The 15058-nt window shown below is 40.0% G+C and overlaps 1 protein-coding gene across 2 annotated transcripts in view; it reads right to left on the bottom strand.

The window, feature by feature from the left end:
• Positions 1–15058, bottom strand: part of Abca13 (ATP binding cassette subfamily A member 13) — a 432541-nt gene that overhangs the window by 155410 nt on the left and 262073 nt on the right. For both annotated transcript variants that reach the window (XM_076545963.1, XM_076545964.1), the window contains one exon: positions 9029–9112. In XM_076545963.1, the coding sequence (XP_076402078.1) occupies positions 9029–9112 (84 nt within the window). The remainder of the gene's footprint in view (positions 1–9028; positions 9113–15058) is intronic.

Genomic DNA, 15058 nt, shown 5'->3' with positions numbered 1-15058 from the left:
TGAGTACATATTTTGTTTGTCCTTCTGAGTCTGGGTTACCTCACTCAAGATGACATTTTCTAGATCCATCCATTTGCCTGCAAATTTCATGATATCATTGTTTTTTACTGCTGAATAGTACTCCATTATGTATATGTGCCACATTTTCTTTATCCATTCTTCAGTTGAGGGGCATCTAGGTTGTTTCCAGGTTCTTGCTATTATGAATAATGCTGATATGAACATAGTTGAGCATGTGTCCTTGTGGTAAAATTGAGCATTCCTTGGGTATATGCCCAAGAGTGGTATAACTGGGTCTTAAGGAAGAATTATTCCCACTTTCTGAGAAACCGCCATACTGATTTCCAGAGTGGCTGTACAAGTTTGCATTCGAGAGGCAGGGTGTTGGGGAGGCTCTCAGGAATCCACAAGGTTGACCCTACCTTGGTCTGCTGGCAGTGGTCCAGAGGGTGCCTGGACCGGTCTACTCTGGTGACCAGCCTAGCAAATAACCTAGCCATCATCATAGAGCCTTTGTCCAGTGACAGATGGAGGCAGATACAGAGATCCACAGCCAGGCACCAGGCTGAGTTCTGGGAATCCAATTGATGAGAGAGAGGAGAGATACTGCAGGTGAGGGACATCTAGATCATGATGGGAGGATGTGCAGAGATGACAGACCATACTAGTGGAAACCCATGAACTGTGGACTTGTGACTGTGGAGCCCCCATGGGACTGGACTAGGCCCTCTGGATATGGAAGACAGTTGTTTGGCTCAAACTGTTTGGGAGGCACCCAGGCAGGGGTATCAGGATCTGTCCCTGGTGCATGGGCAGGCTTCTGGGAATCCGGTGCCTGTGGTGTGACACCTTGCACAGCCTTGGTGCAGTGGGAAGGGGCTTGGACTTGCCTAGGCTCAGTGAGCTTGGCTCTGCTGACTCCCCATGGGAGACCTCGATTTGGGGGATGTGGGGATGCCAGGTAGCTTGGGAAAGAGGACTGGGGGGTAGGTGAAGGGGGGAGGGGGGATCTGTGGATAGCATGAGGAATGAGTAGAAAATTTCTTAATAAAGAAAAAATTAAAAAATAAAAGAGCTTACACCATTAGTGGATGGTCACACAGCAGAAGGGCTGGCCTGCTGACCTGAACCCCAAGGCCAAGCTCTCTGTACAGGTGTGTGTGTGTGTGTGTGTGTGTGTGTGTGTGTGTGTGTGTGTGTGTAGTGTGTATGTGTGTGTGCCAATGGAAGACAGATGGTGTGCATGATGACACCATGTTGGAAAAGCCAGTCCAATGAAAGGACACTTGTCAATTCTGTTAACCAGGTTGGCAAATACAATTTCCACACAATTTTCTAAATACTGAAGGTAATAACAGACTTTATTATTATTATTATTATTATTATTATTATTATTATTATTATTATATAATTTGATCATAGAGGTTCCAGTTAGGAATTCCTAAGTTAACATGGAAACAATGCCTATGGGAGTTGCATTTTTTAACCAGGTGGCTGTAATCTAATTACTTTGGTTTTTTTGTTTTTTAAAATGACTCTGCATCTCACACCCTACAGGAGGTCCTTTTTGTTGCAGTTGACTTGGATGACAGGTATTGAGGGCTGTGGCATAGATGTAGATGTGGCCTCTCCTACAGAGCCCATGTGTGGCAAAGTCTGGTCTCAGAGCCGTGGTGTTGGGAAGGTTATACCATTTGAGAAGGGAGTCCTAGTGCCAGGTCATAATCACTGAGGACCATAAACCCTTGGAATGGACTCATATGGTTACCATGGGACTCAGCCAGTGAGGGTGCAGACTATACGCAGAGGTAGCCTGGCCCTGTATCTCTGACTAGCTCCCTTTCACATGCAACCCACCATTGTCAAACCAACCATCATGCTACTCACCAGAGCCACACAAATGCTCATGCCATCTTCTTATGCTGAAACAAAACTCTGAACTGAACAAACCTATTTCTCTAAAGCAATATCCAGCCTCAAGAATTTTGCTATTGATGGAGCAGTAGGAATCCATCTTAAGATTATAAGCCATGTTTTTTGTTTGTTTGTTTTTTTGAGATAGGGTTTCTCTGTGTTGTTTTGGTGCCTGTCCTGAATCTTGCTCTGTAGACCAGGCTGGCCTTTAACTCACAGAGATCTGCCTGGCTCTGCCTCCCGAGTGCTGGAATTAAAGGTGTGTGCCACCACTGCCTGGCTGATTATAAGCTATCTTGTTACAAGGTCAGAATAAGTTCATTCCTGTTTTCTGTAAAACTTAAGTTTGGCCACGTCTTCACCCATTTTCTGGAATTTGACATGTTCTGCACACTGTGCCCCAACCTCTACCCTAACAAGATGTTCTCCCAAATAATTTTTGAGATGTTCTGCTAAGTTACCACATACCAAACACTCTTGGAAACCACCTAGCCTTGCAGTTTTGAGCCTATAAAGAAATTTCTCCTATGTTTGGGGCTATTTTCTCAAACCCCATTTTAGGGAGGTAGCCCTGTCTGACAGAAAATAAGGCTTGCTTAATTCAACCAAAAATTTTGGGTTGTTGGTCTTTACTGTAGTTCAGTAGGATTAACACTACAGCCATGGAAAGGAGAGTGATACTAATTTGTATCATTTAATGAATTGTTTCTAAAGTCTGTATTGCCCATTCTTAATCTTCTTTTATTTTTTTGGCTTCCTTTGATAGAGTTAAAAAAAAATCCCTGGTATTTGAATGCTAATCCATGATAATATTTAAAAGATTTTAGTTTTTTGAGCACCTCAGCCTCTAACAATTTTTGTATTCAACGATTTTCTGTGAATCTCTGTGAGCATTCCTAAGAGAGAGAGGCAGATGAAACTGCCCATGAGGAGTCAGACATGGCTTTGCAAATTTTCTTCTAGATAGTAGGAACCTAAATAGACTTTGAGTTCTCAGAGAATATCCCTAATGTGCTCTGTAGGACACAACCACAATGATGCTGTTTCTGAGTCAATGGGCTTTGAACACGGTCAGGGAGTCCCTTACATCTGGGCTGAAGAGGCCTGTGCACTATATGGATGCCTAAAGTTTTTAAGAGCATAAGATGCATCTTAAATCGCAAAGATGGACAGATGCTATAAGGACTTCCTTCCTCCTCAAAAACAGTGTTCTGAGATATGTACTTGCTTAAAGGGGAAGGAAGCACCATGGGGGTTATCCTGCTGTGATAGGAGTGAAGGTTATTTCTGCAGAAGTACAAGCACACTGATGCCAACAGAGGCAGACAGAGGTTGAGTAAGCTGTCCAGGTCATGTAGACAGTGAGGATGAGATCTGATTGAGGCAGCCTGGTATCCAGGTGTGGTCTTCACCTGTACCTGGATACCTCAGATTCATACTCTGTACTTTCTACCCCTGATCTTCACATTCATCTTCACAGATGAGCTTGGCCAGAAGTGGTGCCAGGCCTCAGGAACTACTCTCACCACCAAAGCAGCCTGCTAGCTTACCCTGAGCACCAGCTCTGGACAAGGAAGGGAGGTAGAGACTGGGTGGAGGGCACTGGCATCATTGTAAAGGAAATGAGCTTGTGAATATGTTCTGCCATTCAGAAGGCATTGATTGAACCTGGGTGTTTTCTTTTTTGAGAGATTAGATTTTAAAATTGTCCTCTTTTTCAGCTAATCATTCTTTTCTCGATACAACATTAGGCCACAGATGGATCCCATGTGCTCCTGTTTCTGTATGTGTATTTTACATCCTGTGTGTTTTTATTACAGACGAGAAAACGAAACCATCGCCACAGAACCCTTCACAGAATAAATCACTTTGTGTTTCAAGGGAAGACTAAAGTGAAACAACATAATTAATTTTCTCTTAATTCTTCCACACCGAGACCATTAATAGTTATCCAGTCTCAACTAATTATCAGCATGACGAATGGGCAAAACACACCATCATAAACTAGGAGACATATTCCCAATTTCTTTCTCTGAGTTTCTATGCTCATCACTGAAAAAACAAACATGTAGCATCCAGAACACTACCATGGCTTCTAACTCTAGCCTCGTTTGCTCCATTTGTAATTATAAGTTTCTTAGAAGAGAGTCTTTGCATTAATCTTGGCCCCTCTAATAACACTTGATTTTCAGTAGATCTTCCAGGATAAAAGTTAGGAGAAATAAAGCAAGGGAACACGTATGAAGGAAGGCATGCCTTTGTAGGGGTCAAAAGCCAGGCATCCCCCTCAGTGTTATACACAGAGCCCAGAAAAGCCTTATTCAAAGCAGTCCGTACATATTGACAGGCTGGCCTCTCATTTTTAAATTTCAATGGGTATATAACCATGATATGCAATAAAATTGTGTGTGTGTGTGTGTGTGTGTGTGTGTGTGTGTGTGTGTGTTATTTGAACTATTTCTTCCTACTAATAGGTTGAGGGAAAGGGACTCATTGCCTTCAGTCACATACCTACAGTGACTCTCACCAGACTCCTACATAGAGGTCCAATCCAGTGGTCACACAGGTGGCCCTGGGTAATCTAAATTGGTCACAAAAGAAAACCAAAATTCACAAATCTGGGAAAAGGACAGGTAGGGAGAAGAAGGGTTGACTGGAGAGGAAGGAGGATGAGATGGGATTAGAGAAAAGAGTAACCAGAATGTGTTTTGTAAATGTATGAAATTGTCAAAAAATTAACAAAAAAAATTGAGAATTTAAACATGCAAAATCTAAGTCATAGTTCTAATTTCAAGGATTTGAGAGGCTATCTGGAGGAAGACGAAAATGTCTTTAACTGTAGCTAATTGTTTTGAGGTCATCACTTAAATGCAACATGGACTTTTGTAAACACTGATCCCATATTTTAAACACAGATTTATGTTTTTACCTCATTATATATCATCAACATGATGCCCCAAACATGAGCTGAACAACAATAATACCAATAGACAAACCAAAGATTACAGGGGGAAGCTCTCAAAGCCTCAACCCTACTCAGAGAACTACAGACAAGTAAGGACTGCTGAGAGTGAGAGAAACAGTCTCCCCAGGGTAGAGTGCATAGGTTGGTTATCCAGTACCAAATGGTCAGCCCTGAAAACAGGCATACAAGTAACATTATACAGACTGAGTATGTAGATGGATTTTTCTTTGGGGTGCCAGCTCACAAAAAGACATCACAGAGACTTATTAATTATGAAAGCTCGGCCTTAGCTTAGGCTTGTTCATAACTAGTTCTTATAACTTAAATTAGCCCATATCTTTTAATCTATATTTTTTAATGAGGTTCAGTTACCGTTACTTTGTACTGCCCATCCTGCTTCCTCTGTGTCTGGCTAGAGACTCCGCCTTTCTTCTTACCAAGCTTTCTCTGTCCAGAAGTCCCCACTATACCTCCTGCCTAGCTACTGGAAATTTAGGTTTTTATTAAACCAATCAATCACAGTGGCATATCTTTACAGACTATAATCAAATATCTCACAACACTGAGTAGGTCATATTTAGGAACATATCTACATATACATATATGTATACAATGACAATTAATGAAAACAGAGGCTATGAATTTTAAAGGGTGGAAGGAGGAGCAAAGGGGAGGACATGGAAGGAATAAATGTTGCAATTATATGATAACCTCAATGATTTTTAAGTAAATTAATTCTCTCCATGCTTACTCTTGATTTCTCAGAATCTTTTCTTACATGCTATGTCCTCTTTAAATCCAAACTGCCCATTTTTGATAACAAATAAGTTTTTCCAATAGCAATCTCAGAAGTCTCCAAAAGGAAGATGGGGCCCCAACAACAACAACTCTACCCAATCCGGAATGATTCCATGGTAATCATCATCATACTACACTTCTTGCCAGAATTTCAGACAATCTTACCCGTTACTCTAAAATTTGCTGCAGAACCTACAGTTAGTCTAACTGAGATTTAACAATCTGAGCTTTCTCACAGTATCCAACAGAGATAACATCACCCCCTAAATGGCACGAAGCAATTCTAAGAAAATGACGCCCCTTCTCCCTTAGGTTTCGTAATTCTCAGGGTTATGAATGATGGTTATAGGGTTGGGGGTGGAAGAAAATAATAGACTCAGTATTATAAAAAAAGGGGGAGAAAGAAGAAATGGAATGGATAGGTATAAGATATGATGGTAGATCACTGTATATTCTAGTAAAGAAATTTAGTAAAATAGCAACCTTAGATAATTTGCACTGTAATTTGTACTGTTATAGATTCTTATATGTTGATATAATGTAAACTATTTTTATATTTCTGTTTAAGATAATTTGTATATTGATACAAATACAGAACTATATTTGTTATAATGTACATATATTTCTACTCTTATTTGAAATATTTTTATATTGATACAAATGTAAATTTATATCTATCATACTTTATGTATGTTCTACTTCTGTTTAGGATATTTGGTATATTGATATATATTTAAGATTATTGTCATAATAATCTTTTTGTCATATTACATATCGCACTATATATTCCTACCTCTGTTATAAATATCTTGTGTATTGTCACAATTTTGAAGTCATCGTTCTTCACATTTGCTTATAGACTGTTTACCTTGTTTACATGAAGCTTTAGTCCTTAGGTTATTTTGGTAGATAAGACTTATAGATTTATAGTCACCTATGCCTTTCATCTCTATAGTTACGTTAGTTAGGTTATCCAGACTTACAGATACATAGGTCAGATGGACAGGTAATCTTCAAACACTTCATAGACCTAGAGAATATGGCATTTAAATAACTTAGAATTCTGTTGACGTGAGACACAATTGCTCCTGGCTGCACCAATTTGATCCTGAGAGAATGTTGGGCTTCTAAGACATTTCCATTTGGAAGTTTGTCTTCTTGGCACAAAATGGCCTACTGGGCAAAGAACTGCCCTTGCTTGATGGCTGACAGTACGAATGCAATGCTGTCCTTTCTGGACAAGTGGGGCACAAGGAAAGCGACCACTGTACTCTGCCAAGACAGGGTAAGATGGTCTTTCAGAATTCCTGCTTCTGAAAATAGTCTGTCAGATACTCTAGGCCTGAAGCCAATTTGAATACACCAACAATGCTGAGAAACATTAGGTGACTGTCCAGGCTGCCAGCTGTCTTGGTCTACTCTTGCAAGATTCCCGAAAGTTGCTTGAATCCATCTACCATTTCTCAGGTACCATTATGTTCCTTCTCAGTTCTTTGATGGGATTGAAGACTAGCAGTTATAGTTACAACTTAGTATATATAATATCTTAGATAGAACATATTAAGTATTAGATTCAGGTTCTTTAGGATAGGACACCTTTTGGAATGATCTTTATAACATGTCATTTACCTATGCTCTATACTTCTCTGGATTTCAGTATGTGTTTCTTGCTTGATATTGTTTGCATTGGTTGTAGTACCATCTTATCTAGGTCATTATCCCTCATTATTCCTGGACAATCTTTGATAACCATTACTTTGTATATAGTCTTGTATTAGTTTAGAACCTTCTTATTTAGACAAAAAGGGGGAGATGTAGTGGGTAGCCATTCCAGCTTGGATCTGGAAGTTCCAACCCCCATTGAGACTCTGGCAACTGTCACGCCTATGAGGCAGGGCCAGGGGAGGCGCCTGGAGACCCGAGATCTGGATGGGTGAGCGTTCTCTCTGTTCTGGGACCCTGAACAGTGGAGGTGGACCGAGCAGAGCTCCAGAGAACACTGCTGGTGTGATACACCTTCCCCAGACCCTGAGACCTACCTTTCCCTTTTTGTAAGTTACCCACTAAATAAATCTTCTTTTTAACTAAGTGGAGTGGCCTTAATAATTTCACCAATAAAATAGGCAAGTAGCCACTTATCCATAAACACAAAATAGCAACATTGCAATCCAGAGAACATGCAACAAAGAAAATAGATGAAGAGATTGTTCAAGGCATTGGGGTAATTGCAAATATACTGCCATGAAGTTCTAGACTTTCCACATATTGGTTTGGACAATTTATAAACTTTTTCTAAAGTTCAGTTTCCTCATGTAAGAGGAGAAGCTGTCTATGATGTATCACAGGGTTTACGTGGGACTTAAAGGGACCAGGAGAAGCAAAATTACCTTGTAAGCTATGAATTTCAATGGCATAAAGAGTGATACCCTTCCAGGCATGGAGGTACACGCCGTTGATGCCAGCACTGGAGAGGCAGCAGAAAGATTAGGAGTTCAAAGTCAGGGTCAGCTATGTACTAAGCTTATATGAATTTGCCAGGTACCATGACATATATTCCCAGATTGGTCTTTGCAGCAACCCTGTTATTATTCAATTTCCAGACAAAATAGGTATGCTAGATGAAGATTCCTGCTACAGAAGAAAATCAAAACTTTCTAAGTTTAAATGTCATGTCTATGGTTACACAGTTATAGAGGTCATCATGGCAAGGCTGTGGGTAAAGACAGTGACTATTTTTTCATTTTGATTACTATAGAAAAGCTGCTGTGATTGCATTTGCTGATTTGTATCAAACTAGTAAATGAATCATGGAAAATGTGGCATGTAGAATATTGTTTGGCTATAAAGAATTAAATCATGTAGCATTGTGAGTAGAACTACTTGTGAACAATGAAATAAGCTAACACAAAAAGAAAACTACCACATCTTCTAAATAGTTATGTGTGCACATGTGTTACCTATTAACTTAAAAATAATGCTCAATATGCATAAGTTTTCTCTACAAAGCAAATAACAGTTAGCACATAATTCATGTTTAATTGCTATGTAAATCCTTTTAGCTTTGCGTTTTCTCATGTCAAATGAATACTACTAATAATACTATTTTTTGCAGTCCTACAGAGCACATGTCTATGAAGGGTAGAAACAGATAATTAGGCAATTTATTTCTGGCCTTTCCATACAATGAGACCCATTAATTAGACCCACTGATGTCCTACCTATTAAGCTGACTTTGCTCCATGTAGCCTAATTTGGAACATGGACTAACCCATCCTGGTGGGAAGTAACACTCAAGTCTCCCATGCTTTGGGTGTTGGAGTCTCTGCTGTGAAGAAGGCAACAGATACTTACAGCTGACCATCAGCACAAAGAGGATCCTTGTCTCCAAACTTTCGAAGAAGCACCTGGGAGAGATCCATGTCATGGCTCCCACTGCTGTTGATGGTAAGGAAACAAAGTGCCATTAGGAACTCCCAAGGAGAACAGCAGACCTTCACCTTAGTCAAGCTGATTGGGCTAACACTTCCCAGAGCACCAGAATAAAAGCTAATTTCCCAGTGCTTTTGTGGCCATGGGGAAGGATGGAATCAAGAAATGTCTTCAAGCACAGCTTTTGCTGCCACACACATGTATTTGAATGTGTTGTTAGTCAAAGCACATTATCTTTTAGGTGTTTTCAATTAATTTTCTAAGCATTTCCACATATTTTCATGCATTTAAAATCAAATTCTCAAGGCTGCCTAATATAATGTCATATTATGCTAATTTATTAAAATTAGTAAAAGTATTTTCTCCATGCTGGAGCTCAGCTTGAAACAAATAGTCATCCTATTACACAGTAATACAAAAATGCAAACCTGTATTTACATCCTTTGGTTTCTACATGTCCTTGAATCATACTTCCATATTAAGAAGTCTTCATCACATAATTGGGCCTGTGCTTAAAGCACACACTGAGTGATGGTGTTTAGTTTTCTGGCCATAGGCTTCAAGTCTATTTATAGATCAAGATATGTGCAAGGTCAGTGATAATGCACTGCCTTGCCAAAGATAGAATCAGCAGTCATACATTCATGTCATTTTGAGGGAAGATACAGAAACAAACACTAGAAAAAACTTCAAGCTTTGTATATCAGCTGTAAGAAATGTCTAGAGTTGAAAAAATGTTAATGAAAGGATATGCCAAACTTAAAATTAGAGTAATCGGTAGTGGGATTCATTTCAATTTATCATAATTCAGAATTGAAAAATTTATAAAATATAGAAGACTTTTAAGATGGCAGATAACATGCAGATACAGTTGGATGGAATGTTAAGGGAATGAACTGGAGAAAGTTGATAACATTCGTCTGAAGAGCTCTGGTTTTAGTACCAAAAGGGAAACAAGAACTCTTACAGAGCAGAACAGGATAGAAGTCCAAAGTCCATCTAGGTGTGATTGGGCTGCTTTGTGGAGCTCTTTCCTCCCAATGACAGAGAGGATAACAGCTGATGGTGACTAAGTCATTGCTTAAGACAGAAGATCTCAGAAAATCGCTCTGTGCTTCTAATAACACACATTTTAAATGATGGAAACAAGAGAGAAGAGGCAGAAAAGGCTTGCACACTGCAAGAGCATCAGCACGAGAGGAGGCACAAAAAAATCCTTTCTTCTCACTCAACCAGAGTAGTGGTATAATGCCAATTTTCAATTTTAATTTAATTTATAATGTTTATTGTTTTGGGAGTCATGCATATCATGAGATGGAAATTTATGGGAATCAGTTCTCTCCTTCCATCATGTGGATTCTGAAGATCAAACTCAAATCACCCAGCTTGGTGGCAAGTGCCTTTACCCACTGAGTCATCTTGCTGGCCCTGTGAGATTCCAGTTTAAAAATTCCTGCCAGCTGAATCGGAGGCTTGGCTACCCTAGACTCTCCTTGAATCTAAGAGGATGTGAACACATGACAAATACAAAGAGAACACATGAATGAAATAATGAAATCAATGTGGAAGTATATAAAGTTAAACTTTATGGGGGGCGTCAACTTATTGAAAAAAATACACTGAAATGGAAATGTAAAGTTCAATAAGTCCAATGAAATTTCTGTGGGAAGCCTAACAGAGTGGATCAGAAAGAAGAGAGGTTGTCAAAGATTGAATACAAAGTAGAAGAATGGAACGTTCAGACAATTATGAAGATAATAAGGTATAAACAAAACGTGAGATTTGAGGACACAATAAAAAGATCAAACATATCAATCACAGGCAGGCTTAGAATGATGCGTTTAAAACTCTGAAAGACAAAATACACAAACATATCTTACTATATTCAGCAAAACTACCTGCAACAATTGAGGAATTAAAAAAAATACATTCCATGATAAGTAGAAACTAGAAGAATTCATAGCCACTAAGGAAGCCCTACAATGATTCTTAAAGAACTCTTTCAGAGCAAAGGGAAAGATGGACACATTCATGAGGCTACAAGCAAAAATAAACTGTGATAGAACAGAGGTTAATCAAGTGAGGATCAATAAAACACTAAGCTCTATCAAAAACAAAGTGGCAGTGATTAACATGTACCTTCTAATAATAATTCTGAATGTACATTGTCTCCATTCCCTAAACAAAATGCATACACTAGGAGATTTTGTTAAAAATGAGGATCCATCTATTTGTTACCTCCAAGAAATGTAACTCATCATCAAAGACAAAAATAACCTCAAGCTAAAAAAAAAATTAAAGTGGAAAAGAAATTCTAAGCCAATAGAATAATAAAGCAAGCAAGGGTCACTGTTCACATGTGACAAAATGGACACCAAAAATTTGTCATAAAGTAAGTTCATACTAACTAAAGAAACAATTCAGCAAGAGGTTATTTCAATTCTAAATGAATGTTCAGTGAACACTGACACACACAATTTTGTAGCTAGAGTTTTCCTGCCTTGCCCACAGTCAGGACAAATCTTTGTCACCTGCCAGTCCCACAGCCGCTCAGACCCAACCAAGTAAACACAGAGACTTATATTGCATACAAACTGTATGGCCATGGCAGGCTTCTTGCTAACTGTTATTATAGCTTAAATTAATCCATTTCCATAAATCTATACTTTACCACGTGGCTGGTGGCTTACCGGCGTCTTTACATGCTGCTGGTCATGGCGGTGGCTGGCAGTGTCTCTCTACCTCAGCCTTCCGCTTCCCAGAATTCTCCTCTCTCCTTGTCCCACCTACTTCCTGCCTGGCCACTGGCCAATCAGTGTTTTATTTATTGACCAATCAGAGCAATTTGACATACAGACCATCCCATAGCACAATTTCATAAAACAAACTTTGGAGGTAAAGACATAGGTTAATCCCAACAACTTTAATACCCATTACTCACCAATATGTGGGTTATCTTATCTATAGAGAAACCTGAGTTAAATGACATCATAGATCAAACAACTGAGCATCTATAGACTATCTCGTCCAAATGCTGAGAATAAACAGCATAAGAAGTATATGGAATTTTCCCTGAAGTATGTCATATATATAAAGCAAGGCCTAATAAATATAAAAAATCATGAAACAAATTCTTGTATTTTATCTGATAACAATTAGGTAAAACATGCCAGCCACAGCAAAAGGAACCACAGAAAATGCACAAACTCACAGGATTGAACAACACACTACTTAATTAGTAATTCATTAGAAAAATCAAGAAGAAAATGCATTAGTCCTATCATTGAATGAAATTAAAAATATAACATATTAAAACCTAAAATAAACTGAAAATACTTCTGAGAAGAAAGCTTAGACCTACAGATGCCTGCTCTGAAAAATCAGAGAGGGAGAAAAAAAAGATGGCCACTGTTGCCAGCGATCCATGGAGGTTCCAAAGGGCAATATGGGGGGCAGAAAAGGAGTCCGAAGAGTCCACAGTAGCTCTGGAACAGTTAAGAAAAAAAGGCAAGTTTTATGGGAAGATGTTTTTAAAAACAGGACTCAAGAAATTGGAAAGAAAGACAGCAGAACAAGGTCATACACGGTGAATCTATACCCTTCACCTCTGTGTCTCAGAAAGCAGGTTGTTAAGAATGCCCAGTGAGCCATGGGGCTGCCAGCACCAATAACAGGTAGATGTGCAATGACCTGGAGTTCCCACAGAAACAGGTCAATACTGAATAGGGCTGGCCCTAAGTCTACCAGCCAGCTCCCAGCATGGAGCCACCATACTAGGTGGCCAGTACTGCTTGCCCTGCTGGGAGACAGAAACGGGGGGGGGGGCAGATGCCAACAGCCTACAAGCACAACAGTCATGCCAGGAGCTGTGGGAAGACCAGCACTGAGGACAGGGTAGTGTGCACTAGCCTAGAGCTCCCTCAGAAACATGTCCTTACTGAATAGGGCTGGTCCTAGGTCCACCATCTGGCATCCAACATGAAGTCACTGTGGCTGCAGCCCATGCTGCTTGCCCTGATGGGAGACTAAGAATGCAGGGCAGCAGCCTATGAGTACAAAGGTCAAGACAAGCAAGCCTCGGGGCAGTAGACATCAAGGGCAGAGAGATGTGTGGCAGCCAGGAGCTCACATAGAACCTTTTCAATGACTTGTTGCAATGAATATTTGTGTGTAAAGCTGTTTGGGAATATATATATATATATATATATATATATATATATATATATATATATATATATATATATATATAATGTGACATGCTGTAGTTTCCAATGTCACTACAATGAACAAACATGAGATGGAGAGATGGGAAAGGAAAAGGAACTGAGCAGTGAGTTTGTGGTGGAAAAGGGCAGAAATAGAGACACAATGGTGATGACATGGGTGAGGGAAACCAGGGTGGACAGGAGAACATGTCCTTGCCAAGTGGAGCCCACAGGGTGCTGTGTAGCAGCCTGAAACTTATGCCGACTCAGCCCCTGAACATGCTGCCCAGCCACTGGATCACAACTTCCAAGATGAAGATCGGTTCATTTTCTGAATTGAACCCCATTGAAAAACCCCCATGGTCCATACTGCCCCCAGAGAGCACTTTGGTCCCCATGGCCCACTGCCTCAGGCCATACTGAAGCCCAAGGTTCATGTGCATGTCCATAGTCCTACAGCAGCCAGGGTCCTTCTTAATGTCTGTGGGCCATGTTACTCAAGGCCATGCCAATGTCCCTGGTCTGTGCAGTCGCCTGAAGCCATTTTAATATTCATGGACCGTGCTGCCACAAGGAGCTATTTAATGTGAGTGGCCTGCACTGCCACCTGAACCCATGTTGATGTCCATGATCCATGCTGCCACTGAGGGCCGTGTCTGGGTTTGTGGGCTAACTGTAGCCAAGGACTGTGTGAATGTCTGTGGCCACAAAGACCATGTGGATGTCAGTTGTCTGTGCTTCTCCCTGAGGCCATACTGTTCTCTGTGAGCTATCTGCCATCTGAGGCCATGTTGATGTTCTTGGCCTGTGCTGCTGCTGCTGAGGGCTATGATGCTATGATGGAGACCATGCTGAGGTTAGTGGTACTTGCTGATACTGGAGACCATGTGGAAGTCCATGCTCCATGCTCCCAAGTGTTGGTAAAGGGCAAGGAAGCTACTTTTGCCATTGTATTGATGAGTGCAGACTCACAGTTGAAAAATAAGGATATAGAAGGCCTATATGACAACCTTTATCCCCACCCAACCCCCCAAAAAGTAACAGCCTAGACAGAAAACCATGGAAGAAAACTCTTAAAAATTGTGATAAGGATGCTTAAGTGTGGCTCCCAACAACTGATGACTTCTGGCTGGGGTGAGGAAGGACTCAATTTTCACAAAGGGGCTGGTCACTGGGAATTTGACCATGCTCCAGTGAGAATAGGCTATAGACGACAAGCCTATAGCCAGTATTATACTAGATAGAGGAAAAACCTGAAAGTATTTAAGCTAAAATCAGGAATATGAGAGGGGTGCCCACTTTCTCTACTAATATTTAATATAGTGCTTGAACTAAAAGCAGTCTGGAAAGAGAAGGAAATAAAGAAATAAAATTATAAAAGGAAGATATCAAAGCCACCCTACTATGCAGATAATATGATTTGGTATACAACAGACCCTGAGGACTCACCCAGGAAATTCTTGGAGCTGATAATATTTTTGAAAAGTGGTAGACAGACCCAGAACTAAAACACAAAAATCAGTAGGCATCATATATACCAATGGCAAACCTACTAAGAAATAAATCATGAATTTAATTTCATTCACATTTCTTAAAAAAAATGAAATGAAACAAAAAAAAACCTGGAGTTAAAACTAACCAAGGAAGCAACGTGTCTCTACAATGAAAAGACTAAAACACTGAAGAAAATAATTCAGAACAGTACTAGAAGAAAGGACTTCCCATTCTCATGGATAAGAATTGATAC

This window comes from Peromyscus maniculatus, chromosome 10 (genome assembly GCF_049852395.1).
Source record: "Peromyscus maniculatus bairdii isolate BWxNUB_F1_BW_parent chromosome 10, HU_Pman_BW_mat_3.1, whole genome shotgun sequence".
Classification (NCBI taxonomy): Eukaryota; Metazoa; Chordata; class Mammalia; order Rodentia; family Cricetidae; genus Peromyscus; species Peromyscus maniculatus.
Note: the sequence above shows the minus strand (reverse complement) of the source record. Positions and strands in the feature narration are given on the sequence as shown.